The sequence below is a fragment of the Tachyglossus aculeatus genome, chromosome 7 (assembly GCF_015852505.1).
Source record: "Tachyglossus aculeatus isolate mTacAcu1 chromosome 7, mTacAcu1.pri, whole genome shotgun sequence".
NCBI classification, from domain to species: domain Eukaryota; kingdom Metazoa; phylum Chordata; class Mammalia; order Monotremata; family Tachyglossidae; genus Tachyglossus; species Tachyglossus aculeatus.
The window spans coordinates 5,789,607-5,814,196 of record NC_052072.1 but is presented as its reverse complement, the minus strand read 5'-3'; the positions used below and the strand labels follow the sequence as shown (position 1 = coordinate 5,814,196).

Below are 24,590 nucleotides of genomic sequence, written 5' to 3'. Positions count from 1 at the left end.
AAGTCACTTAACATCTCTGGGCCTCAGTTCCCTCATTTGTAAAATGGGGATGAAGACTGGGAGCCCCATGTGGGACAACCTTATCACCTTGTAACCTCCCGAGCACTTAGAACAGTGCTTTGCACATAGTAAGTGCTTAATAAATGCCATTATTATTATTATTTTAGCACTGCCCCTGCTAGACCCTAAGCTCCTTGCTCCTCCTCAGTTCCCTCATCTGGAAAATGGGGATGAAGACTGGGAGCCCCATGTGGGACAACCTGATCACCTTGTAACCTCCCCAGTGCTTAGAACAGTGCTTGGCACATAGTAAGCGCTTAATAAATGCCATTATTATTGTTATTATTATTATTATTTTAGCGCTGCCCCTGCTAGACCCTAAGCTCTTTGCTCCTCCTCAGTTCCCTCATCTGGAAAATGGGGATTAAGACCGTGAGCCCCACGTGGGACAACCTGATCACCTTGTAAACCTCCCCAGCACTTAGAACAGTGCTTTGCACATAGTAAGCGCTTAATAAATGCCATCATTATTATTATTATTATTTTAGCTCTGCCCCTGCTAGACCCTAAGCTCCTTGTTCCTCCTCAGTTCCCTCATCTGGAAAATGGGGATGAAGACTGGGAGCCCCACGTGGGACAACCTGATCACCTTGTATCTCCCCTCAGCGCTTAGAACAGTGCTTGGCACATAGTAAGTGCTTAATAAATGTCATTATTATTATTATTTTAGCACTGCTGCTGCTAGACCCTAAGCTCCTTGCTTCTCCTCAGTTCCCTCATCTGGAAAATGGGGATGAAGACTGGGAGCCCCACGTGGGACAACCTGATCACCTTGTATCCCCCCTCAGCGCTTAGAACAGTGCTTCGCACATAGCAAGTGCTTAACAAATACCATTATTCATTATTATTATTAATGTTGCCAACTTGTCCTTCCCAAGCGCTTAGTCCAGTGCTCTGCACACAGTGAGCGCTCAATAAATACGATTGAATGAATGAATGAATGATTACAGGGCTTGGCGCATAGGAAGCACCTAATAAGTCCCATCTTATTGCATTTGTGCATAGCCTTACCTCAGTTTCTCCAAGTGCCGACCCGCCCGGCCCACAAGCCGGCCTACCTCCTTTCGGCTGCTTAGGCCTCCCTCCGCGTGGGGTCCAGTGCTCTGCACACGGTAAGCGCTCCATAAATACGATTGAATGAATGAATGAACTTACCCCAGCGAGAGACACGTTGTAAACGCTTGACAAATACCATTAAAAAAAAAAAAATGAAACATCCCAAAGGTCATATAGCAATCAAACTCATTCAATGCTTCAGCTGATCCTACTCACAGACAAATCACCTTTGTAAAAAGCCCTAACAGATGCCATAAGCTTTGGAGTCAGAGGTCTTGGGTTCAAATCCCGGCTCCGCCAGTTGTCAGCTGTGGGACTTTGGGCAAGTCACTTCACTTCTCTGGGCCTCAGTTCCCTCATCTGTAAAATGGGGATTAAGATTGTGAGCCCCCTCCTTCCTCTCGCCCTCGTCCCCCTCTCCATTCCCACATCTTACCTCCTTCCCTTCCCCACAGCACCTGTATATATGGATAGATGTTTGTACATATTTATTACTCTATTTATTTATTTTACTTGTCCATATCTATTCTATTTATTTTATTTTGTTAATATGTTTGGTTTTGTTCTCTGTCTCCCCCTTCTAGACTGTGAGCCCGCTGTTGGGCAGGGACCGTTTCTATATGTTGCCAACATGTACTTCCCAAGCGCTTAGTCCAGTGCTCTGCACACAGTAAGCGCTCAATAAATACGATTGATTGATTGATTGATTGAGATTCCGCAGGCCCCATTCCCGGCTCCGACTGACCTCGGCCGACCCGGACGGCGAGCTGTCCGCCCGCGAGGCGGGACCACATGGTCATTTTCAATCATCCATTCATTCAATCGTATTTATTGAGCGCTTACTGTGTGCGGAGCACTGTGCTAAGCGCTTGGGAAGTCCAAGTCGGCAACGTCTAGGGACGGGCCCTACCCGACAGCGGGCTCACAGTCTAAAAGGGGGAGACAGACGACAAAACAACACATATTAACAAAATAAAATAAATAGAATAAATATGTACAAATAAAATAGATTAGTAAATCCATACATACACATATATTTATATATATATTTATAAATATATATACATACATATACAGGTGCTGTGGGGAAGGGAAGAAGGTAAGGCGGAGGGGATGGGGAGAAGGGGGAGAGGAAGGAGGGGGCTCAGTCTGGAAATTAACTTGTATGTACCCCAGAACATAGAACGGCGTTTGGTACATAGTAAGGGCTTAATAAGTACAATTATTATTGGAATATTACTACTCTTCCCCATAGTAAACATGCGGAACCCATTCACACAGGAAGACGGGCCGAAGAATCACTCCATGGTATGTAGTAAGCTCTTACTGTGTGCAGAGCACTGTACTAAGCGCTTGGGGAAGCAGCGTGGCTCAGTGGAAAGAGCCCGGGCTTTGGAGTCGGAGGTCATGGGTTCAAATCCCGCAGCTTTGTGACTTTGGGCAAGACACTTCACTTCTCTGGGCCTCAGTGACCTCATCTATCAAATGGGGGTGAAGACTGGGAGCCCCCCGTGGGACAACCTGATCACCTTGTAACTTCCCCAGAGCTTAGAACAGTGCTTTGCGCATAGTAAGTGCTTAATAAATGCCATTATTATTATTTGCTTTGCGCATAGTAAGCGCTTAATAAATGCCATTATTATTATTTGCTTTGCGCATAGTAAGCGCTTAATAAATGCCATCATTATTATTTGCTTTGCCCATAGTAAGCGCTTAAGAAATGCCATCATTATTATTATTTGCTTTGTGCATAGTAAGCGCTTAATAAATGCCATCATTATTATTTGCTTCGCGCATAGTGTTTAATAAATGCCATCATTATTATTATTCGCTTTGTGCATAGTAAGCGTTTAATAAATGCCATCATTACTATTATTTGCTTTGCGCATAGTAAGCACTTAATAAATGCCATCATTATTATTATTGGCTTTGCGCATAGTAAGCGCTTAATAAATGCCATCATTATTATTATTTGTTTTCCGCGTAGTAAGCGCTTAATAAATGCCATCATTATTATTCGCTTTGCGCATAGTAAGCGCTTAATAAATGCCATCATTACTATTATTTGCTTTGCGCATAGTGTTTAATAAATGCCATCATTATTATTATTCGCTTTGCACATAGTAAGCGCTTAATAAATGCCATCATTACTATTATTTGCTTTGCGCATAGTAAGCACTTAAGAAATGCCATCATTATTATTATTTGCTTTGCGCATAGTAAGTGCTTAATAAATGCCATCATTATTTGCTTTGCGCATAGTAAGCGCTTAATAAATGCCATCATTATTATTATTCGCTTTGTGCATAGTAAGCGCTTAATAAATGCCATCATTATTATTATTCGCTTTGCGCATAGTAAGCGCTTAATAAATGCCATCATTATTATTTGCTTTGCGCATAGTAAGCGCTTAAGAAATGCCATCATTATTATTATTTGCTTTGTGCATAGTAAGCACTTAATAAATGCCATCATTATTATTTGCTTCGCACATAGTAAGTGTTTAATAAATGCCATCATTTTTATTATTCGCTTTGTGCATAGTAAGCATTTAATAAATGCCATCATTACTATTATTTGCTTTGCGCATAGTAAGCACTTAATAAATGCCATCATTATTATTATTGGCTTTGCGCATAGTAAGCGCTTAATAAATGCCATCATTATTATTATTGGCTTTGCGCATAGTAAGCGCTTAATAAATGCCATCATTATTATTATTTGCTTTGCCCATAGTAAGCGCTTAATAAATGCCATCATTATTATTTGCTTTGCGCATAGTAAGCGCTTAATAAATGCCATCATCATTATTATTATTATTTGCTTTGCGCACAGTAAGCACTTAAGAAATGCCATTATTATTATTTGCTTTGCCCATAGTAAGCACTTAATAAATGCCATCATTATTATTATTTGCTTTGCCCATAGTAAGCGCTTAATAAATGCCATCATTCTCATTATTCGCTTTGCGCATAGTAAGCGCTTAATAAAGGCCATCATTATTATTATTTGCTTTGCGCATAGTAAGCGCTTAATAAATGCCATCATTATTATTATCTGCTTTGCCCATAGTAAACGCTTAATGCCATCATTATTTGCTTTGCACATAGTAAGCACTTAATAAATGCCATCGTTATTATTATTTGCTTTGCGCATAGTAAGCGCTTAATAAATGCCATCGTTATTATTTGCTTTACGCATAGTAAGCGCTTAATAAATGCCATCATTATTATTATTTGTTTTGCGCATAGTAAGCGCTTAATAAATGCCATCATCATTATTATTTGCTTTGCGCATAGTAAGCGCTTAATAAATGCCATCATTATTATTGGGGCTTTGGAGCCAGAGGTCACGGGTTCAAATTCTGACTGCCAACTGTCAGCTGTGTGACTTTGGGTAAGTCACTTCACTTCTCTGGGCCTCAGTTCGCTTATCTGTAAAACGGGGATTAAGACTGTGAGCCCGTGGGACAACCTGATCAGCCTGTATCCTCCCCAGCGCTTAGAACAGTGCTTTGCACATAGTAAGCGCTTAACAAATGCCAATTATTATTGTTATTTGCTTTGCGCATAGTAAGCGCTTAACAAATGCCAATTATTATTGTTATTTGCTTTGCGCATAGTAAGCGCTTAATAAATGCCATCATTATTATTTGCTTTGTGCATAGTAAGCGCTTAATAAATGCCATCATCATTATTATTTGCTTTGTGCATAGTAAGCGCTTAATAAATGCCATCATTATTAATTGCTTTGCACATAGTAAGCGCTTAATAAATGCCATCATTATTATTATTTGCTTTGTGCATAGTAAGTGCTTAATAAATGCCATCATCATTATTATTATTATTACACTACACAATAAACAGGAAATATTCCCGGCCCACAATGAGCTCACAGTTCAGAGCGGGGAGACGGGCGTCAATATGAATAAATAAAATCAATCAATCAATCAATCATATTTATTGAGCACTTACTGTGTGCAGAGCACTGTACTAAGCGCTTGGGAAGTACATCGGTATGTAAGTGAAGCAGCGTGGCTCAGTGGAAAGAGCCCGGGCTTGGGAGTCAGAGGTCATGGGTTCTAATTCCGGCTCCGCTACTTATCAGCCGGGTGACTTTGGGCAAGTCACGTCACTTCTCTGGGCCTCGGTTCCCTCATCTGGAAAATGGGGATGAAGACCGCAAGCCCCACGTGGGACAACCTGATTGCCAAGCAGCGTGACTCAGTGGAAACAGTACAGGCTTGGGATTCGGAGGTCATGGGTTCTAATCCCGGCTCCATCACTTGTCAGCTGTGTGACTTTGGGCAAGTCGCTTCACTTCTCCAGGCCTCAGTTCCCTCATCTGTAGAATGGGGATGAAAACCGTGAGCCCCCAGTGGGACAACCCGATCACCTTGTAACCGCCCCAGCCCTTCCCTATCTGTTGCCGGTTTGTAGGTCCCAAGCGCTCTGCACACGGTAAGCGCTCAATAAATACAATTGAACCAATCAATTTGCTTATACCCACCCTGGTGTTTAGTACAGGTTGTCCCATGGGGGGCTCACAGTCTTCATCCCCATTTTACAGATGGGGTAACTGAGGCCCAGAGAAGTGGAAGTGATGCCGTAGGGTTCGTCACAGTGAGTTTGCCAGGGGAGACGAGGTGGGAATTTTGGGGGCGGCGGAAGGAAGGCGGAAAAGTAGCTTGGCTTAGCGGATCGGGCACAGGCCCACAAGTCAGAAGGACCTGGGTTCGAATCCACGCAGCGTGGCTCAGTGGAAAGAGCCCGGGCTTTGGAGTCAGAGGTCATGGGTTCAAATCCCAGCCCCTCCACTTGTCAGCTGGGTGACTTCGGGCAAGTCACTTCACTTCTCTGGGCCTCAGTTCCCTCATCTGGAAAATGGGGATGAAGACTGGGAGCCCCCCTGGGGGACAACTTCATCAGCTTGAAACCTCCCCAGCGCTTAGAACAGTGCTTTGCACATAGTAAGCGCTTAATAAATGCTATCACTATTATTATTAATCCCGCTCCGCCACATCTTCAGTGTGTCATTCATAGGCAAGTCCGACACCGCCACGTCTTCCGTGTCACCTCGTGAGCAAGCAGCGTGGCTCAGTGGAAAGAGCCGGGGCTTTGGAGTCAGAGGTCACGGGTTCAAATCCCTGCTCCGCCAACTGTCAGCTGGGTGACTTTGGGCAGGTCACTTCACTTCTATGGGCCTCAGTTCCCTCATCTGTCAAATGGGGATGAAGACCGTGAGCCCCATGTGGGACAACCTGATCACCTTGTAACCTCCCCAGCGCTTAGAACAGTGCTGGGCACATAGTAAGCGCTTAATAAATGCCATCATTATTATTATTATTAATCCCACTCCGCCACGTCGTCTTTGTGACATCTGTGGGCAAGCCCGACACCGCCACGTCTTCTGTCACCTCGTGAGCAAGCAGCGTGGCTCAGTGGAAAGAGCCCGGGCTTTGGAGCCAGAGGTCACGGGTTCAAATCCCAGCTCTGCCAAATGTCAGCTGTGTGACTTTGGGCAAGTCACTTCACTTCTCTGGGCCTCAGTTACCTCATCTGTAAAATGGGGATGAAGACAGTGAGCCCCCCATGGGACAACCTGATCCTCCCCAGCGCTTAGAACAGTGCTTTACACAGAGTAAGTGCTTAATAAATGCCATTACTATTATTTTCTGGGCCTCAGTTACCGCACCTGGAAAATGGGGATTCATCCGTTCATTCAATCGTATTTATTGAGCACTTACTGTGTGCAGAGCACTGTACTACATGCTTGGGAAGTCCAAGTTGGCAACATATAGAGACGGTCCCTACCCAACAGCGGGCTCAGTCTAGAAGGGGGATTAAAGACCAAGCCCCCGGCGGGACGGGGTCTGCGTTCGACCTGATGGAACATGTATCTGCAACAGCGCTCGGCCCATAATAGGCGCTCAGCAAGTAGCAGGATCATCATTATTGTCAGGGTGGGGGTGGTGGGAGGGAAGGAGCAGCCTATTTAGCCCATCACCTAGAAAGGGTGGAGCCCACTGTTGGGTAGGGACTGTCTCTATATGTTGCCAACTTGTACTTCCCAAGCGCTTAGTACGGTGCTCTGCACACAGTAAGCGCTCAATAAATACGATTGATTGATTGATCGCCTGAAACAACTTCCCTCTCGCTACCCCCACCAAAGGGTGGCGTAGCCTGGCGGCCTCGAGACATCCATCGTCCTTTCCCCCGGTCCGGCTTGGAGAGGACGTCCAAACTGTAGCCCCAAAGCCCATCTAAACCTCGGCCCCGCGCCCGTCTGCAGCTTGAAATTCTCCAAAAGTTCTGCTTTGGGGCAAATGGGGTGCCGAGCCCCTGGCCGCTGGCATTAATCTCGGACCAAACTGCAGCGGGGCTCAGTGGAAAGAGCCCGGGCTTTGGAGTCGGAGGTCATGGGTTCAAATCCCAGCTCCGCCAATCGTCAGCTCTGTGAGTTCGGGCAACTCCCTTCACTTCTCTGGGCCTCAGTTCCCTCATCTGGAAAATGGGGATTAAAACCATGAGCCCCGTGGGACAACTTGATCACCTTGTAACCTCCCCAATGCTTAGAACAGTGCTTTGCACATAGTAAGCACTTAATAAATGCCATTATTATTATCATCATCACGCGAGCCGTTGCCTTCCGACTTCGGATACGTGTGCGGTTTAATTGGCAATGTCCGTAAGGATTTTTTTTTTTAACCCGATCGGGTCACGAAAACCGTTTCTATATAGAAAACCCAGGGTGGAGGGGATGGGGGTGCCGAGCCTCTGGTCGCTGGCATTCATCTTGGATAAAATTATCACGCGAGCCACTGCCTTCTGACTTCGGATAAGTGTGTGGTTTAATTGGCAAACAATGTCCGTAAGGATTTGTTTTTTTAACCCGATTGGGTCTCGAAAACCGTTTTTATATAGAAAACCCAGGGTGGAGGGGGTGTCGAGCCCCAGCCACTGGCATTCATCTCGGACCAAATTATCACGCAAGCCGTTGCCTTCCGACTTCGGATACGTGTGCGGTTTAATTGGCAAACAATGTCCGTAAGGATTTGTTTTTTTAACCTGATCGGGTCTCGAAAACCGTTTCTATCTAGAAAACCCAGGGTGGAGGGGGTGCTGAGCCCCTAGCAAGCTGCTGGCATTCATCTCGGACCAAATTATCACACGAGCCATTGCCTTCCGACTTCGGATAAGTGTGCGGTTTAATTGGCAAACAATGCCCGTAAGGATTTTTTTTTTTAACCCGACTGGGTCTTGAGAACCGTTTCTATATAGAAAACCCAGGGTGGAGGGGGTGCTGAGCCCCTGGCCGCTGGCGTTCATCTCGGACCAAATTATCACGCGAGCCGTTGCCTTCCGACTTCGGATACATGTGCGGTTTAATTGGCAAACAAAGTGTCTAACAAATTTTTTTTGACCCGATCGGGTCTCAAAAACCGTTTCTATATAGAAAACCTAGGGTGGAGGGGGTGGGGGTGCCGAGTCCCTGGCCGCTGGCATTCATCTCGGACCAAATTATCACGCGAGCTGTTGCCTTCTAACTTCAGATATGTGTGCAGTTTAATTGGCAAACAAAATGTCCGTAACGATTTTTTTTTTTAACCCGATCAGGTCACCAAAAACGTTTCTATATAGAAAACCCAGGGTGGAGGGGATGGGGGTGCTAAGCCCCTAGCTAGCTGCTGGCATTCATCTCGGACCAAATTATCACGCGAGCCGTTGCCTTCCGATTTTGGATAAGTGTGCGGTTTAATTGGCAAACAAAATGTCCGTAAGGATTTGTTTTTTAACCCAATTGGGTCTTGAAAACCGTTTCTATATAGAAAACCCAGGGTGGAGGGGGTGGGGGAGAAGACCTGTTTTCGTGGCAGGCCTTAAATGACATCATCACAGTAGAAAATAGAGGAGGAGGTAGAAGGGGACCGAGGGGACTAACGCGACGTCAGGAGTCGAACCTAGGACCCCCGTGGCTCCCGAAAACAAAACCCCAAGTGCTCAGGGACCGGAGAGGGGCAAACCTGCCGCGAAAGCCCTCGTATCGTGCTGGTTACGGGGAGGTGAGTGGTGGCGGCGGGGGGGAAGGAAGAACCAGAAGGACACACGAGACACCCAAGTTTATCTACAACTCCCGTCTGCTTTACTGAGGAGGAGGTCTCACAAATCAGTCGCCTTCTTCGGCCTCGGACTCGGACTCTGCAAAAGAGGGGAAGAGGCGATTGAGTCCCCCGGACCCTCCCCGCCCTCCGATAGCGGACGAGCCTCCGTAAACGCCAGCGGACGGGGAGGAGGCGGACGGAGGGGGAGTGGGGAGAGGCTGAAGGGCGACCGCGGGGTGACGGGGAGCTTCTTACCCTCTTCGGCGTTTTTGAGCCACTCGACGAACTTCTTCATCTGCTCGAGAAAGACGCTCTTCCCCTTGGCGACGTGGGCATCCTTATACCACTTCAAGATGGGCTCTTCGCTCAGGACTTCGGCTGCAAAGGAGAGGGGCGGCGTTTTGGCGCGGTGGAAAAACCGCTCTGACTGACCCGGCTTTCCACTTGATAATAACGGCATTTATTGAGCGCTTACTATGTGCAAAGCACTGCTTAATAATAATAATGATTCATTCATTTAATCGTATTTATTGAGCGCTTACTGTGTGCAGAGCACTGGACTAGGCACTTGGGAAGTCCAAGTTGGCAACATAGAGAGACGGTCCCTATCCAACAGTGGGCTCACAGTCGAGAAGATGGCATTTGTTAAGCGTTTACTATGTGCAAAGCCCTGTTCTAAGCACTGGGGAGGTTACAAGGTGATCAGGTTGTCCCACGGGGGGCTCACAGTCTTCATCCCCATTTTTACAGATGAGGGAACTGAGGTTCAGAAAAGTTAAGTGACTTGCCCAAGATCACACAGCAGACGCGTGTGTGTGGGGGAGCCGGAATTAGAACCCATGACCTCGGACTCCCAAGCCCGGGCTCTTTCCACCGAGCCACGCTGCTTCTCTGGATTTCGGATTCCACCTTGTGGCGCCTAGGATCGCCGCCCTCCATTCATTCAATCGTATTTATTGAGTGCTTACTATGTGCAGAACACTGGACTAAGCGCTTGGGAAGTACAACATAGAGAGACGGTCCCTATCCAACAACGGGCTCACAGTCTAGAAGGGGGAGACAGGCAACAAAACAAAACATATTAACAAAATAAAATAAATAGAACAGTAAATATAATAAACAGAATAGTAAATATAAGCTGTTTCTCTGCCCGCTCTCAGGGGCAGGACCGTGTCTACCGGAGAAGCAGCGTGGTTCAGTGGAAAGAGCCCGAGCTTTGGAGTCAGAAGTCACGGGTTCAAATCCCGGCTCCGCCACATGTCTGCGGCGTGACCTTGGGCAAGTCACTTAACTTCTCCGTGCCTCAGTTACCTCATCTGTAAAATGGGGATTAAAAGACTGTGAGCCCCCCGTGGGACAACCTGATCACCTTGTAACTTCCCCAGCGCTCGGAACAGTGCTTTGCATAGTAAGCGCTTAATAAATGCCATTATTATTATTATTACCACCGAGTCTACCGCTTGTTCATTTACTCAATCGTCTTTATTACCCGCTGTGTGTGGAGCACTGTATTAAGCGCTTGGAAATGTACGATACAACAATAAGCAGTGACGATCCCGGCCCACGATGAGCTCCTACGCTCAGGACGGGGCTCTGCCCAGAGTTGGGGCTCATTCATTCATTCAATCGTATTTATTGAGCGCTTACTGTGTGCACAGCACTATACTAAGCGCTTGGGAAGTCCAATTTGGCAACATATAGAGACGGTCCCTACCCAACAACGGGCTCACAGTCTAGACAAACAAAACAAAACAAAATATGTAGAGAAGTGATACATGCAGCTACGCCACGACCACCACGATAACCGGGGCCATGGGAGACTGAGAGAATTCAGTCCTCTTCATCACCGTGGATATCCGAGAGGGCTCGGGATCCTCCCCCATCTTTTCTTCTCCTGCCTGATCAATGCCGGCTCTCTTCTCATCCTTCCCTTAACGACCTTTTATTCCCTCCCTTTAATCCTCACTATCGCTTTCAATAAATCCTGCAGGGTGCTCTTTTCCCGTTCAGTATTTGGGGCCCAGAGCGTTCCCCCCTCCTGAAAGGCAGCGGGGAAAGTGGCGGAGCGAGTTACCTTTGTAGAAGAGCACCACTATTTTCTGGAAGGCTTTCATGAAGTGAATGTTGTCGTAACAGTATTCCTGGATCTTCAGTAACAGAGTCAGCTCGGACTGACCTTGAGTAGTAAAGGCAGCAAGTAGAGGGCTGTATTGCTGTAAGAGAAAAAGGGAGAGAGGAAAAAAAAAAAATTCCTTTCAAGTACCTGCCTGATGAAATCCTCCTACTGAAACCTTCATGGACAAGAATCTAACTAGAGGGACCTTTAAAAAGTACCGCTTTTGGGGGCAGGAGAAGGGAAAAGTGAGAAAAGGGCAAGCTCTGCTTTCCTCTGTACCAAATAATCACCCCGAGATTGGGTCAGGATTTTAAATTTGAACATCCCCTCAACCCCGCCTTTTTCCAACAAACCTTCATGGACAAGAATATAACTAGTGGGACCTTTAAAGTACAGCTTTTGGGGGCAGGAGAAGGGAAAAGTCAGAAAAGAGCAAGCTCTCCTTTCCTCTGTACCAAGTAATCACCCATAGATTGGGCCAGGATTTTAAATTTGACCTCCCCTCCCCCTTTTTCTAACAAACTTTCATGGACAAGAATCTAATTAGAGGGACGTTAAAAGTACGGCTTTTGGGGGCAGGAGAAGGGAAAAATCAGAAAAGAGCAAGCTCTGTTTTCCTCTGTACCAAATAATCACCACTACATTGGGCCAGGATTTTAAATTTGACCGCCCCTCCTCGCCTTTTTCCAACAGACTTTCACGGACAAGAATCTAACTACAGGGACCTTTAAAGTATGGCTTTTGGGGGAAGGAGAAAGGAAAAGTCAGAAAAGAGCAAGCTCTGCTTTCCTCTGTACCAAATAATCAACCCTACATTGGGCCAGGATTTTAAATTTGACCCCCCCTCCCCGCCTTTTTCCAACAAACTTTCACGGACAAGAATCTAACTAGAGGGACCTTTAAAGTACCGCTTTTGGGGGCAGGAGAAGGGAAAAGTCAGAAAAGAGCAAGCTCTGCTTTCCCCTGTACCAAATAATCACCCCGAGATTGGGCCAGGACTTTAAATTTGACCATCCCTCCCCACCCTTTTCCAACAAACTTTCACGGACAAGAATCTAACTAGAGGGACCTTTAAAGTATGGCTTTTGGGGGCAGGAGAAGGGAAAAGTCAGAAAAGAGCAAGCTCTGCTTTCCTCTGTACCAAATAATCACCCCTACATTGGGCCAGGATTTTAAATTTGAATGTCCCTCCCCACCTTTTTCCAACAAACTTTCACGGACAAGAATCTAACTAGAGGGACCTTTAAAGTACCGCTTTTGGGGGCAGGAGAAGGGAAAAGTCAGAAAAGAGCAAGCTCTGCTTTACTCTGCTCCAAATAATCACCCCGAGATTGGGCCAGGATTTTAAATTTGACCTCCCCTCCCCCTTTCTCTAACAAACTTTCATGGACAAGAATCTAATTAGAGGGACCTTTAAAGTACGGCTTTTGGGGGCAGGAGAAGGGAAAAGTCAGAAAAGAGCAAGCTCTGCTTTCCTCTGTACCAAATAATCACCCCTACATTGGGCCAGGATTTTAAATTTGAATGTCCCTCCCCACCTTTTTCCAACAAACTTTCACGGACAAGAATCTAACTAGAGGGACCTTTAAAGTACGGCTCTTGGGGGCAGGAGAAGGGAAAAGTCAGAAAAGAGCAAGCTCTGCTTTCCCCTGTACCAAATAATCACCCCGAGATTGGGCCAGGACTTTAAATTTGACCATCCCTCCCCACCCTTTTCCAACAAACTTTCACAGACAAGAATCTAACTAGAGGGACCTTTAAAGTATGGCTTTTGGGGACAGGAGAAGGGAGAAGTCAGAAAAGAGCAAGCTCTGCTTTCCTCTGTACCAAATAATCACCCACAGATTGGGCCAGGATTTTAAATTTGACCTCCCCTCCCCCTTTTTCTAACAAACTTTCACGGACAAGAATCTAACTAGAGGGACCTTTAAAGTACGGCTCTTGGGGGCAGGAGAAGGGAAAAGTCAGAAAAGAGCAAGCTCTGCTTTCCCCTGTACCAAATAATCACCCCGAGATTGGGCCAGGACTTTAAATTTGACCATCCCTCCCCACCCTTTTCCAACAAACTTTCATGGACAAGAATCTAACTAGAGGGACCTTTAAAGTATGGCTTTTGGGGACAGGAGAAGGGAAAAGTCAGAAAAGAGCAAGCTCTGCTTTCCTCTGTACCTAATAATCATCCCTACACTGGGCCAGGATTTTAAATTTGACCTCCCCTCCCCCCTTTTTCTAACAAACTTTCACGGACAAGAATCTAACTAGAGGGGCCTTTAAAAGTATGGCTTTTGAGGGAAGGAGAAGGGAAAAGTCAGAAAAGAGCAATCTCTGCTTTCCTCTGTACCAAATAATCATCCCTACACTGGGCCAGGATTTTAAATTTGACCCTCCCTCCCCGCCTTTTTCCAACAAACTTTCACGGACAAGAATCTAACTAGAGGGACCTTTAAAGTACAGCTTTTGGGGGCAGGAGAAGGGAAAAGTCAGAAAAGAGCAAGCTCTGCTTTCCTCTGTACCAAATAATCACCCCAAGATTGGGCCAGGATTTTAAATTTGACCACCCCACCGCTCCACCCCACAACTTTCCAACAAACTTTCACGGACAAGAATCTAACTAGAGGGGCCTTTAAAGTACGGCTTTTGGGGGCAGGAGAAGGGAAAAGTCAGAAAAGAGCAAGCTCTGCTTTCCTCTGTACCAAATAATCACCCCTAGATTGGGCCAGGATTTTCAATTTGACCACCCCTCCCCGCCTTTTTCCAACCAACTTTCATGGACAAGAATCTACAGGGACCTTAAGTGAGAAAAGCAAGCTCTGCTTTACTCTGTACCAAATAATCACTCCTAGACTGGGCCTGGATTTTAAATTTGACCTCCCCTCCCCACCCTTTTCCAACAAACTTTCACGGAAAAGAATCTAACTAGAGCCGGCATTTGAACCCATGACCTCGGACTCCAAAGCGCGGGCTCTTTCCACCGAGTCACGCTGCTTCTCTGGAAGAAGAGCCACGTGTCAAGCGTTTGCAGGGAAAGGAGGCTTCCCACCCCCGCCGGCCACCCGCCAGTTTTGAGGTCCGTCGACGCCAGACCCCAGGGGCTTGGGATCGCCCGGGTCTCCCACCTTCAAGTGCTTGATGGCCTGCTCCGCTACCAGCTCCTCCTTCTTGTTCCATTCGACGGTGCTCATCACACTGGACCAGACTATGCCGATGACGATCTGCTCCGGGATGTTGTTCTTCTTCATCTCCTCCTTGACGTACATGATGATCTGCACGAGGGTCCCCGTTCAGACAGTCATCAACGGGATGTGGCGAGCGCTTACCTTGTGCAGAGGGCACTGAACTACGCGCTTGGGAGAGCGCGATACAACAGAGGCGGCGGAGGGGTTCCCATGTTTTTTGGTTTGGTTTTTTGGTCTAAAGGTCGGTCACCTTTAGAGTTGGTCCTCAGCCCCCCAAGACCACCCCCTGGGGCCTAGGCCCCTCAGTGCCCCGCTGCCCACACTCGCCATGTTCCCCACTCCAGCTGCAGATTTCAAATTTACTCATTCAATCGTATTTACTGAGTGCTTACTGTGTGCAGAGCACTGTACTAAGCACTTGGGAAGTACAAGTCGGCAACGCATAGAGACAGTCCCTACCCGACAGCGGGCTCACAGTCTAGAAGGGGGAGACAGACAACAAAACCAAACATACTAACAAAATAATAGAATAGATATGTACAAGTTTACAAGTGGATTAGAACCCAGGTCCTTCTGACGCCCAGGCCACGCTCCTTCCCATACTGGAGTCTCTCAAGTAGGGCTCCGCACGGAGCAAGCGCTCAATAAATACGATCGCCCGGCAAGGCCGCGGTGATAAGGCCTGCGCTCGCTTCAATCGGGCGGCCCTGCTTCTTGGGGCAGAGCGGGCGGGCAAGAGGGATGGACAACGGCGGGACGGCCAAAAGGCCAAGGAAAACGGGCCGGAAAGGCCGCCCGGGAACGACCGGGAATGGGCCCCCGCCCCGGAAGGGCCGCCTGACTTACGTCTTTGAACGGGTCGCCACGGGACATCTGCTCTTGCAGCTCTTTCTGCAGCTCCTTCCGCGCCCCGATGGTCTGCTGGTTCCGGACGTACTCGGACAGCTCTTTTAATCCCGCCTCGGTGAAGTACTTTGTGAAGTGTTCGACGCTCTGCTTGTTGGCGGGAAAAAGTTCCTGCAAGGCCAACGGAGCCGGTCACCGGAGGGGCGGCGGGCCCCGCGCCCCACGGGCCCGGGGAGCCGGATTCACTTACCATCAGCCTGTTGTCCATGCTCACTTTACGAAGGCTGGCGGCCACCGCGTTGATGTCTTTTTCGTTTATCCATGATTTGAACAGCTTCACGGCAAAGGCTGCGGAAACACCTGCATAAAAAAAAAGGGTCAGGGAATTTCAGACGCCTCCGGGACTCATTCCAGCCTTTCCATCTGTGCCAAGACGCACCGGGGTCCTTCGGTCCGGGCGTCGGTGGATTTTGGGGCCCGAGAGAGGCTGAGGATGGCGGTCACCTGGCCCGGCGCTCAGACACGTGGCAATGCCCCTGCTTTCCCCTCATCGTGCTCCCGGCCAGAAAGATTCATTCATTCAATCGTATTTATTGAGCGCTTACTGTGTGCAGGGCACTGGACTAAGGATTCCATATCTATCCTATCTAGGATATAGGATATCTATCCTATTTATTTTATTTTGTTGGTATGTTTGGTTTTGTTCTCTGTCTCCCCCTTTTAGACTGTGAGCCCACTGTTGGGTAGGGACCGTCTCTATGTGTTGCCAATTTGTACTTCCCAAGCGCTTAGTACAGTGCTCTGCACATAGTAAGCGCTCAATAAATACGATTGATTATGATGATTCCTCCCATCCTTGTACAGGTGAGAGATCGTACAGACATGCTTTCCCCTCATCGTGCTCCCGGCCAGAAAGATTCATTCATTCATTCAATCGTATTTACTGAGCGCTTACTGTGTGCAGAGCACTGGACTAAGGATTCCTCCCGTCCTCGTACGGGTGAGAGATCGTACAGAGATTTTATATTTGTAAAATGGGGATTAAGACTGTGAGCCCCACGTGGGACAACCTGATCGCCTTGTAAATTCCCCAGCGCTTAGAACAGTGCTTTGCACATAGTAAGCGCTTAATAAATGTCATCATTATTATTATTATCGTAGGCTCTGGTGCCCAAGGGAACCTCTGGCCCAGGCTCAGGGCCCAACGAGGGCAAGAAAACCCGTGAGGGTGGTGGCCCGCTGGCAGGGGAGAATAATTATTCTGGTATCTGTTAAGCGCTTACTGTGTGCCAGTCACTGTGCTAAGCGCTAGGGTCCATTTGTTTTGTTTTGTTGTCTGTCTCCCCTTCTAGACTGTGAGCCTGTTCCTGGGTAGGGCCCGTCTCTATCTGTTGCCAGCTTGTACTTCCCAAGCGCTTAGTACAGTGCTCTGCACACAGTAAGCGCTCACTTCTATTTATTCTGATGACATCTGTCCACATGTTTAGTTGTCTGTCTCCCCCTTCTAGACTGTGATGATGATGATGATGATGGCATTTGTTAAGTGCTTCCTATGTGCAAAGCACTGTTCTAAGCGCTGGGGTGGATACAAGGTGATCAGGTTGTCCCTCGTGGGGTGCTCAGTCTTCATCCCCATTTTACAGATGAGGGAATTGAGGCCCAGAGAAGTGACTTGCCCAAAATCACACAGCTGACAATTAGCAGAGTCGGGATTTGAACCCATGACCTCTGACTCCCAAGCCCGGGCTCTTTCCACTGAGCCACGACTGTGAGCCCGGTGTTGGGTAGGGACCGTCTCTATATGCTGCTGAATTGTCCTTCCTAAGCGCTTAGTCCAGTGCTCTGCAAACAGTAAGCGCTCAATAAACACTTGAATGAATGAATACGACTGAATGAATGAACAAAGCAAATCCGGTTGGACATAGTCCTTGTCCCAAATGGGGCTCACGATCTCCATCCCCATTTTCCTGATGAGGGAACTGAGGCCCCCAGAAATGAGGTGATTTGCCCGAGGTCACAGAGCAGACAAGGGGCAGAGCCAAGATTAGAACCCATGACCTTCAGAATTCCAGGCCCGTGCTCTATCCACTCCTCCATGCTGCTTCTCCCCATCAACTCCAGCCCCATCCCACGCTTTTAGACCATGAGCAACAGAATTCAAGCGTCCTCCATCCGGCTGGAACGCCGTGTTTTGGCTATTCATTCACTCAACTGCATTTATTGAGCGCTTACTGTGTGCAGAACACTGTACTAAACACGCCGGGGTGAATACAACATGGCTCAGTGGCAAGAGCCCGGGCTTGGGAATCGGAGGTCATAGGTTCTAATCCCAGCTCCGCCGTTCATCAGCTGTGTGACTTTGGGCAAGTCACTTCACTTCTCTGGGCCTCAGTTCCCTCATCTGTAAAATGGGGATGACGACCACGAGCCCCACGTGGGACAACCTGATCACTTTGTATACCCCCCGCGCTTAGAACAGTGCTTGGCACTTAATAATAATGATGGCATTTATTAAGCGCTTACTATGTGCAAAGCACTGTTCTAAGCGCAGGGGAGGTTACAAGGTGGTCAGGTTGTCCCTCGGGGGGCTCACAGTCTTAGTCCCCATTTTACAGATGAGGTAACTGAGGCCCAGAGAAGTGAAGTGACTTGCCCAAAGTCACACAGCTGACAATTGGCAGAGCCGGGATTTGAACCCATGACCTCTGACTCCAAAGCCCGGGCTCTTTTCCACTGAGCCACGCTGCTTCTCTGTGCTTTGCACTTAGTAAGCGCTTAACAAATGCCATCATTATTATTATCTTTATAACAAGCAAATCAGGTTGGACTCAGCCCCTGTCCCCAAGCGGGGCTCACAGTCCCAACCCCCATTTTGAAAACGAGGTCACTGAGGCCCAGAGAAGTGAAATGATTTGCCCAAGGTCACCCAGCGGACAGATGGCAGAGCCGGGATCAGAACCCACGACCTTCCAACTCCCAGGCCTGGGCTCTGTCCCCTACGCCATATAATAATAATAATGATGGCATTTATTAAGCGCTTACTATGTGCAAAGCACTGTGGAGATTACAAGGTGATCAGGTTGTCCCACGGGGGGCTCACAATCTTAATCCCCATTTTCCAGATGAGGTAACTGAGGCCCAGAGAAGTGAAGTGGCTTGCCCAAAGTCACACAGCTGACAATGGGCAGAGCCCTTCCCCACAGCACCTGTATATATGTATATATGTTTGTACATATTTATTACTCTATTTATTTATTTATTTTACTTGTACATATCTATTCTATTTATTTTATTTTGTTAGTATGTTTGGTCTTGTTCTCTGTCTCCCCCTTTTAGACTGTGAGCCCAATGTTGGGTAGGGACTGTCTCTATATGTTGCCAATTTGTACTTCCCAGACGCTTAGTACAGTGCTCTGCACATAGTAAGCGCTCAATAAATACGATTGATGATGATGATATGATGAACCCCTGACCTCTGACTCCAAAGCCCGGGCTCTTTCCACTGAGCCCACGCTGTTTCTCTAGCACTTAGGAGAGTACGAGATAACAATGAGCATACTCCCTGCCCACAACTTGTACTGCCCAAGCACTCAGTACAGTGCTCTGCACACAGTAAGCACTAAATAAATACGACTGAATGAATAAGCTTACAGTCCAGAGGGCGACTGGGGAATTAGGGACCGTCCTTCTGCCGACGTGCAAGTCCTAACGCCCAGAACGTTCCCCCGCGGGCTAGGACCGGGCGCCGGCTGGCTCGTGGAAAAACCATTTCTCCCCCCGCCCCGATCCTCTTAGGGGAACCGTACCTTCTTTAACCAAATTCTCGTTGTAAAGGCTGTTGAGGATGGAGGCATTAAGAGTTCCGTTGGCCAGAAGCACGCCCGTCAGCATGGCCAACTTATTCCTCTCGGACTCGGAAAAACCCTTCAAGAACAGCAGCAGCTGAAACGGAGAAAGGAGGAGGTGGGAAAGTTGAGCATCGCCCAGTTACTGGGCTTTTGGAGCGGGTGGAGCCCGTAAGAATCGGTCGGAGACGCGGGGATGGCCCAAAAAACGTCGATGCTTCTGGTCTCTCTCTCTTCCCTCCCACGCTGTTTTCCTACGCTGCTTCCCTGCGCTTAGGGTAGAGGGCCGCTTAGCCACGCTTTTCCTCAGCTGCCGAGCCATGTATTATTAATTAATAATTAATAGTGGCATTTATTAAGCGCTTACTATGTGCAAAGCACTGTTCTAAGCGCTGGGGAGGTTAATAATAATAATAATAATAATAATAGGCATTTGTTAAGCGCTTACTATGTGCAAAGCACTGTTCTAAGTGCTGGGGAGGTTAATAATAATAATAATAATAGGCCTTTGTTAAGCGCTTACTATGTGCAAAGCACTGTTCTAAGTGCTGGGGAGGTTAATAATAATAGGCATTTGTTAAGCGCTTACTATGTGCAAAGCACTGTTCTAAGCTCTGGGGAGGATACAGGGTGATCAGGTTGTCCCACCTGGGGCTCACAGTCTTCATCCCCATTTTACAGATGAGGGAACTGAGGCCCAGAGAAGTGGCTTGCCCAAGATCACACAGCAGACATGTGGCGGAGCCGGGATTCGAACCCATGACCTCTGACTCCAAAGCCCGGGCTCTTTCCACTGAGCCACGCTGCTTCTACAGCGTTACAAGCAGAGTCGGAATTTGAACCCGGGCTCCCAGTCTTCATCCCCATTTTCCAGATGAGGGAACTGAGGCCCAGAGAAGTGAAGTGACTTGCCCCAAGTCGCCCAGCTGACAATTGGCAGAGCTGGGATTTGAACCCATGAACTCTGACTCCATAGCCCGGGCTCTTTTCCAATGAGCCACACTGCTTCACGTGTGTACACGTGAGCGCACGCATGTAGACACCCGCAGTCACGAGCTCAGTTTGTAACGGGGGGAGCTGGAGCTCCTTTCCCGGGACCGGTGGAGCCTCTCTACGTCTGCTCTCCCCGATAAAGGGAGATAAAGGGATAAAAATAATAATAATGACGGTATTTGTTTAGCCCTTACTATGTGCCAGGCACTGGGCTAGGCGCTAGGGGAGATACGGGATAATATAGGTCCCACATAGGGCTAAGATGAGGTAAGTGAGGCCCAGTGAAGTGACTTGCCCAAGGTCACCCAGCAGACAAGTGGTGGAGCCGGGATTAGAACCCATGACCTTAGATTCCCAGGCCCAGGCTCTAGCCACTAGACTATGCTGCTTCTGCTGCTCTAAATTCTGCGTCCATGCTGATGTGGCTTAGTGGAAAGAGCCTGGGCTTGGAAGTCAGAGGTAGTGGATTCTAATAATAATAATAATAATAATAATAATGTTATTTGTTAAGCACTTACTATGTGCAAAGCACTGTTCTAAAGGCTGGCACTGTTCTAATAATAATGATATTTGTTAAGTGCTTATTATGTGCAAAGCACTGTTCTAAGTGCACAGTAAGCGCTCAATAAATATGATTGAATGAATGGGGAGGTTACAAGGTGATCAGGTTGTCCCACGGGGGGGCTCACAGCTTTAATCCCCATTTTACAGATGAGGGAACTGAGGCCCAGAGGTGCTGGGGAGGTTACAAGGTGATCAGGTTGTCCCACGGGGGGGCTCAGAGTTTTAATCCCCATTTTCCAGATGAGGTAACTGAGGCCCAGAGAAGTGAAGTGACTTGCCCAAAGTCACACAGCTGACAGTTGGCGGAGCCGAGATTTGAACCCCTGACCTCGGACTCCAAAGCCCGGGCTCTTCCGCCACTTCTCAGCTGTGTGACTTTGGGCAAGTCACTTCACTTCTCTGGGCCTCAGTTCCCTCATCTGGAAAATGGGGATTAAGACTGTGAGCCCCATGTGGGACAACCTGATTACTTTGTATCTACACCAGCGCTTGGAACAGCGCTTGGCACATAGTAAGCTCTTAACAAATACCATTATTATTATCTAACAGGGATCAGGTTCATTCTTGCTGGTCACGTGTGCACGCATGGGTGCTTAGAAAATTGCTTTGCACAAAGTAATCGCTTAATAAATGCCATTATCATTATTATTATTATTATTATTATTATTATTATTATTATTATTATGGGTGTGTGTCTGCGTCTCTCTTTGGGGGCAGGGGAAGGTCGTGACCTGCCCACTCCTGCTCTAAAGGGTAGCCGGTAACCCCCAGCACAAAGCTCATTTTCACACGGAAGCCCAATGCGAGAACTTGACCGAGTTTAAATACAGTCACGATGCCATTAAATCTGGTGAGTGAGCAGAGCTGAATCAAAACCCACGGATACCTTCGGATTCAACCCCCGGCCCCAAACCCTCGTAACCAGAACTCCGAGCTGCTAAAATTAACTCCCCCGGTTAATGAGTCCCAGAAGGGGGACATGAGGATTCAACACCGAAGGGCTGCAGAGACAAACGAGGCCCGTTCAAACGACGGCTCAGGGGAAAATCATTCCCGGGGGGGCTTTCGGAAAGCAGGCTCCTTCTTACCTTCTTTACTTCATCTTCGAAACCTTTTTCCAGGTACTTGTAACGCCTGATTAGCTTGTTAAAAACCTATTGAGGGGAAAAAAGGGCCACGGAAGTTTTAAAAGCCCAAATTCAGGCTCGCCTAAGGTGACTGGGCCCAGGGGCCCTCTTGGAGTGAACCAATCCATCTCCCTTCAAAGCCCTACTGAGCGCTCACCTCCTCCAGGAGGCCTTCCCAGACTGAGCCCCCTCCCCATCCCCTCCGCCCTACCTCCTTCCCCTCCCCACAGCACCTGGATATATGTTTGTACGTATTTATTACTCTATTTATTTTATTTCATTAATATGTTTCCTTTTGTTGTCTGTCTCCCCCTTCTCGACTGTGAGCCCGCTGTCGGGTAGGGACCGTCTCCGTATGTTGCCAACTTGTACTTCCCAAGCGCTTAGTACAGTGCTCTGCAGAGTAAGCGCTCAGTAAATACGATTGAATGAAATGCCGGGAGGCCCAGGGCGCCGTCCAACCTGTTTAAGTTTGGTCATCCCAGGCGGACCCTGTGACGCCCGCCCCCCGACCTGATCCCGTCAGGGCAAAGCCCGCTCCGATCCCACCCCCTAAACTCAGCCTGTGGCCAAATCTTGACTGTGAGCCCCATGTGGGACAACCTGACCACCCTGTATCCCCCCCAGTGCTTAGAACAGTGCTCTGCACATAGTAAGCGCTTAACAAATGCCATCATCATCATCATTATTATTATTTTACTTCCGGTCTCTCCCCTCTGCAGCCCGAATGGAGCCTTCCTCAAATATTAGTCTATGCTCGTTGTCCCTGCTCCTCAGGAGCTCCCCCTCCTTCCCCTCCCCACAGCACCTGTATATATGTATATATTACTCTATTTATATTTATTTTATTTGTACATATTTATTCTATTTATTTTATTTTGGTAATATGTTTTGTTTTGTTCTCTGTCTCCCCCTTCTAGACTGTGAGCCCGCTGTCGGGTAGGGACTGTCTCTATACGTTGCCAACTTGTACTTTCCAAGCACTTAGTACAGTGCTCTGCACACAGCAAGCGCTCAATAAACACGACTGAATGAGTTCTAGACTGTGAGCTGTCTCTATATGTTGCCCACTTGGACTTCCCAAGCACTTAGTACAGTGCTCTGCACACAGCAAGCGCTCAATAAATACGATTGAATGAGTTCTAGACTGTGAGCCCGTTGTTGGGTAGGGACTGTCTCTGTGTGTTACTGACTTGTACTTCCCAAGCGCTTAGTACAGTGCTCTGCACACAGTAAGCGCTCAATAAATACGATTGAATGAATGAATGAATGCCCCCTCCCATCTCTGCCCCAACCAGAAGCCCCTGGTCACGGGGTTTAAGACACTCCATTCATTCAATCGCATTTACTGAGCGCTTACGGTGTGCAGAGCACTGTACTAATCGGCTCGTCCCTTCCCACTTTATTCCACCCAAGTCAACCTCATCGTGATGCTTTGTTCTCACCGCTCAGCTAACCTCCCACTACCCCTCTTCACACGCTCACCCCACCTGTCCTCTCCTGGGCACTTAGTACGGTGCTCTGCACACAGTATTCATTCATTCATCCAATCGTATTTATTGAGCGCTTACTGTGTGCAGAGCACTGTACTAAGCGCTTGGGAATTACAAGTTGGCAACATATAGAGACGGTCCCTACCCAACAGCGGGCTCACAGTCTAGAAGGGGGAGACGGAGAACAAAACATATGAAAAAAACAAAATAAATAGAATATGTACAAATAGAATAGAGTAATAAATCTGTACAAACATATATACAGGTGCTGTGGGGAGGGGAAGGAGGCAAGGCGGGGGGATGGGGAGAGGAAGGAAGGGGCTCAATAAGTACGGTCGAATGAATCAATCAGTCATATTTATTGAGCGCTTACTGTGTGCACAGCACTGTACTAAGCGCTTGGGAAGTACAAGTTGGCAACATATAGAGACGGTCCCTACCCAACCGTCTAGAATGAATGAATGAATGAATGCTCCAGGCTGCCCTTCGGCCTGGGTGGGCCTTCCGGGCTCCTCTGGATTTATCGATTTCCCGGGCCTTGCCCGCCCGGCAGGCCGTCCCCGCTCCCGGGAACAATCCCGGGGGCACCGCAGACTCCGGACTCTCATAGGTGGCACCCAAAAGACCGGCTGCACGTGGCGGGGAAGCTGCGAGGCCTCGGATTTGGGCGCCCAGGTCACCTACCTGAGCAAATGCTTGCATGGTCTCTAGGTCTTCTTGTGCAGCGAATACACAGACGTCTGTGCGCATCATGTCATCTGCCAGTGTCCCGCCGGGGGCTAAGAGAAGGAATTGATCGAGTCAGCAGTGAACTGGCTTACCAAAGGTTTTCTTTTGGTAAAGGCTGCTCTTAGACAGAGAAGGATGGGGAGACAGGAGACACGGCACGAGACCGGAGACGTTTCAGGACCCCCCTGACCCAGAAGGCAAGGTTGGCGTGACGAATCCCACGCACCCCCACCCCCACAGATAATGATAATGATGGCATTTGTTAAGCGCTTACTATGTGCAGAGCACTGTTCTAAGCGCTGGTGGTGGATACAAGGTGATCAAGTTGTCCCACATGGGGCTCACAGTCTTAATCCCCATTTGGTGATCAAGTTGTCCCACGTGGGGCTCACAGTCTTAATCCCCATTTTACAGATGAGGTAACTGAGGCTCAAGTCCAAGGCTTGCCCAGGGTCACACAGCAGACATGTGGCGGAGCCAGAAT

At 48.1% G+C, this 24,590-nt stretch overlaps 1 protein-coding gene across 1 annotated transcript in view; it reads right to left on the bottom strand.

The window, feature by feature from the left end:
* Positions 1-9,220: 9,220 nt before the first annotated feature.
* Positions 9,221-24,590, bottom strand: part of BZW1 (basic leucine zipper and W2 domains 1) — a 31,907-nt gene continuing 16,537 nt past the window's right edge. The window contains exons 4-12 of the mRNA XM_038749207.1: positions 24,062-24,156; positions 21,846-21,911; positions 19,162-19,297; positions 15,606-15,715; positions 15,356-15,526; positions 14,450-14,596; positions 11,292-11,430; positions 9,473-9,595; positions 9,221-9,314 (exon numbers count right to left, since the gene is read on the bottom strand). Of these exons, the coding sequence (XP_038605135.1) occupies positions 9,283-9,314; positions 9,473-9,595; positions 11,292-11,430; positions 14,450-14,596; positions 15,356-15,526; positions 15,606-15,715; positions 19,162-19,297; positions 21,846-21,911; positions 24,062-24,156 (1,019 nt within the window). The 3' untranslated portion in view covers positions 9,221-9,282. The remainder of the gene's footprint in view (positions 9,315-9,472; positions 9,596-11,291; positions 11,431-14,449; positions 14,597-15,355; positions 15,527-15,605; positions 15,716-19,161; positions 19,298-21,845; positions 21,912-24,061; positions 24,157-24,590) is intronic.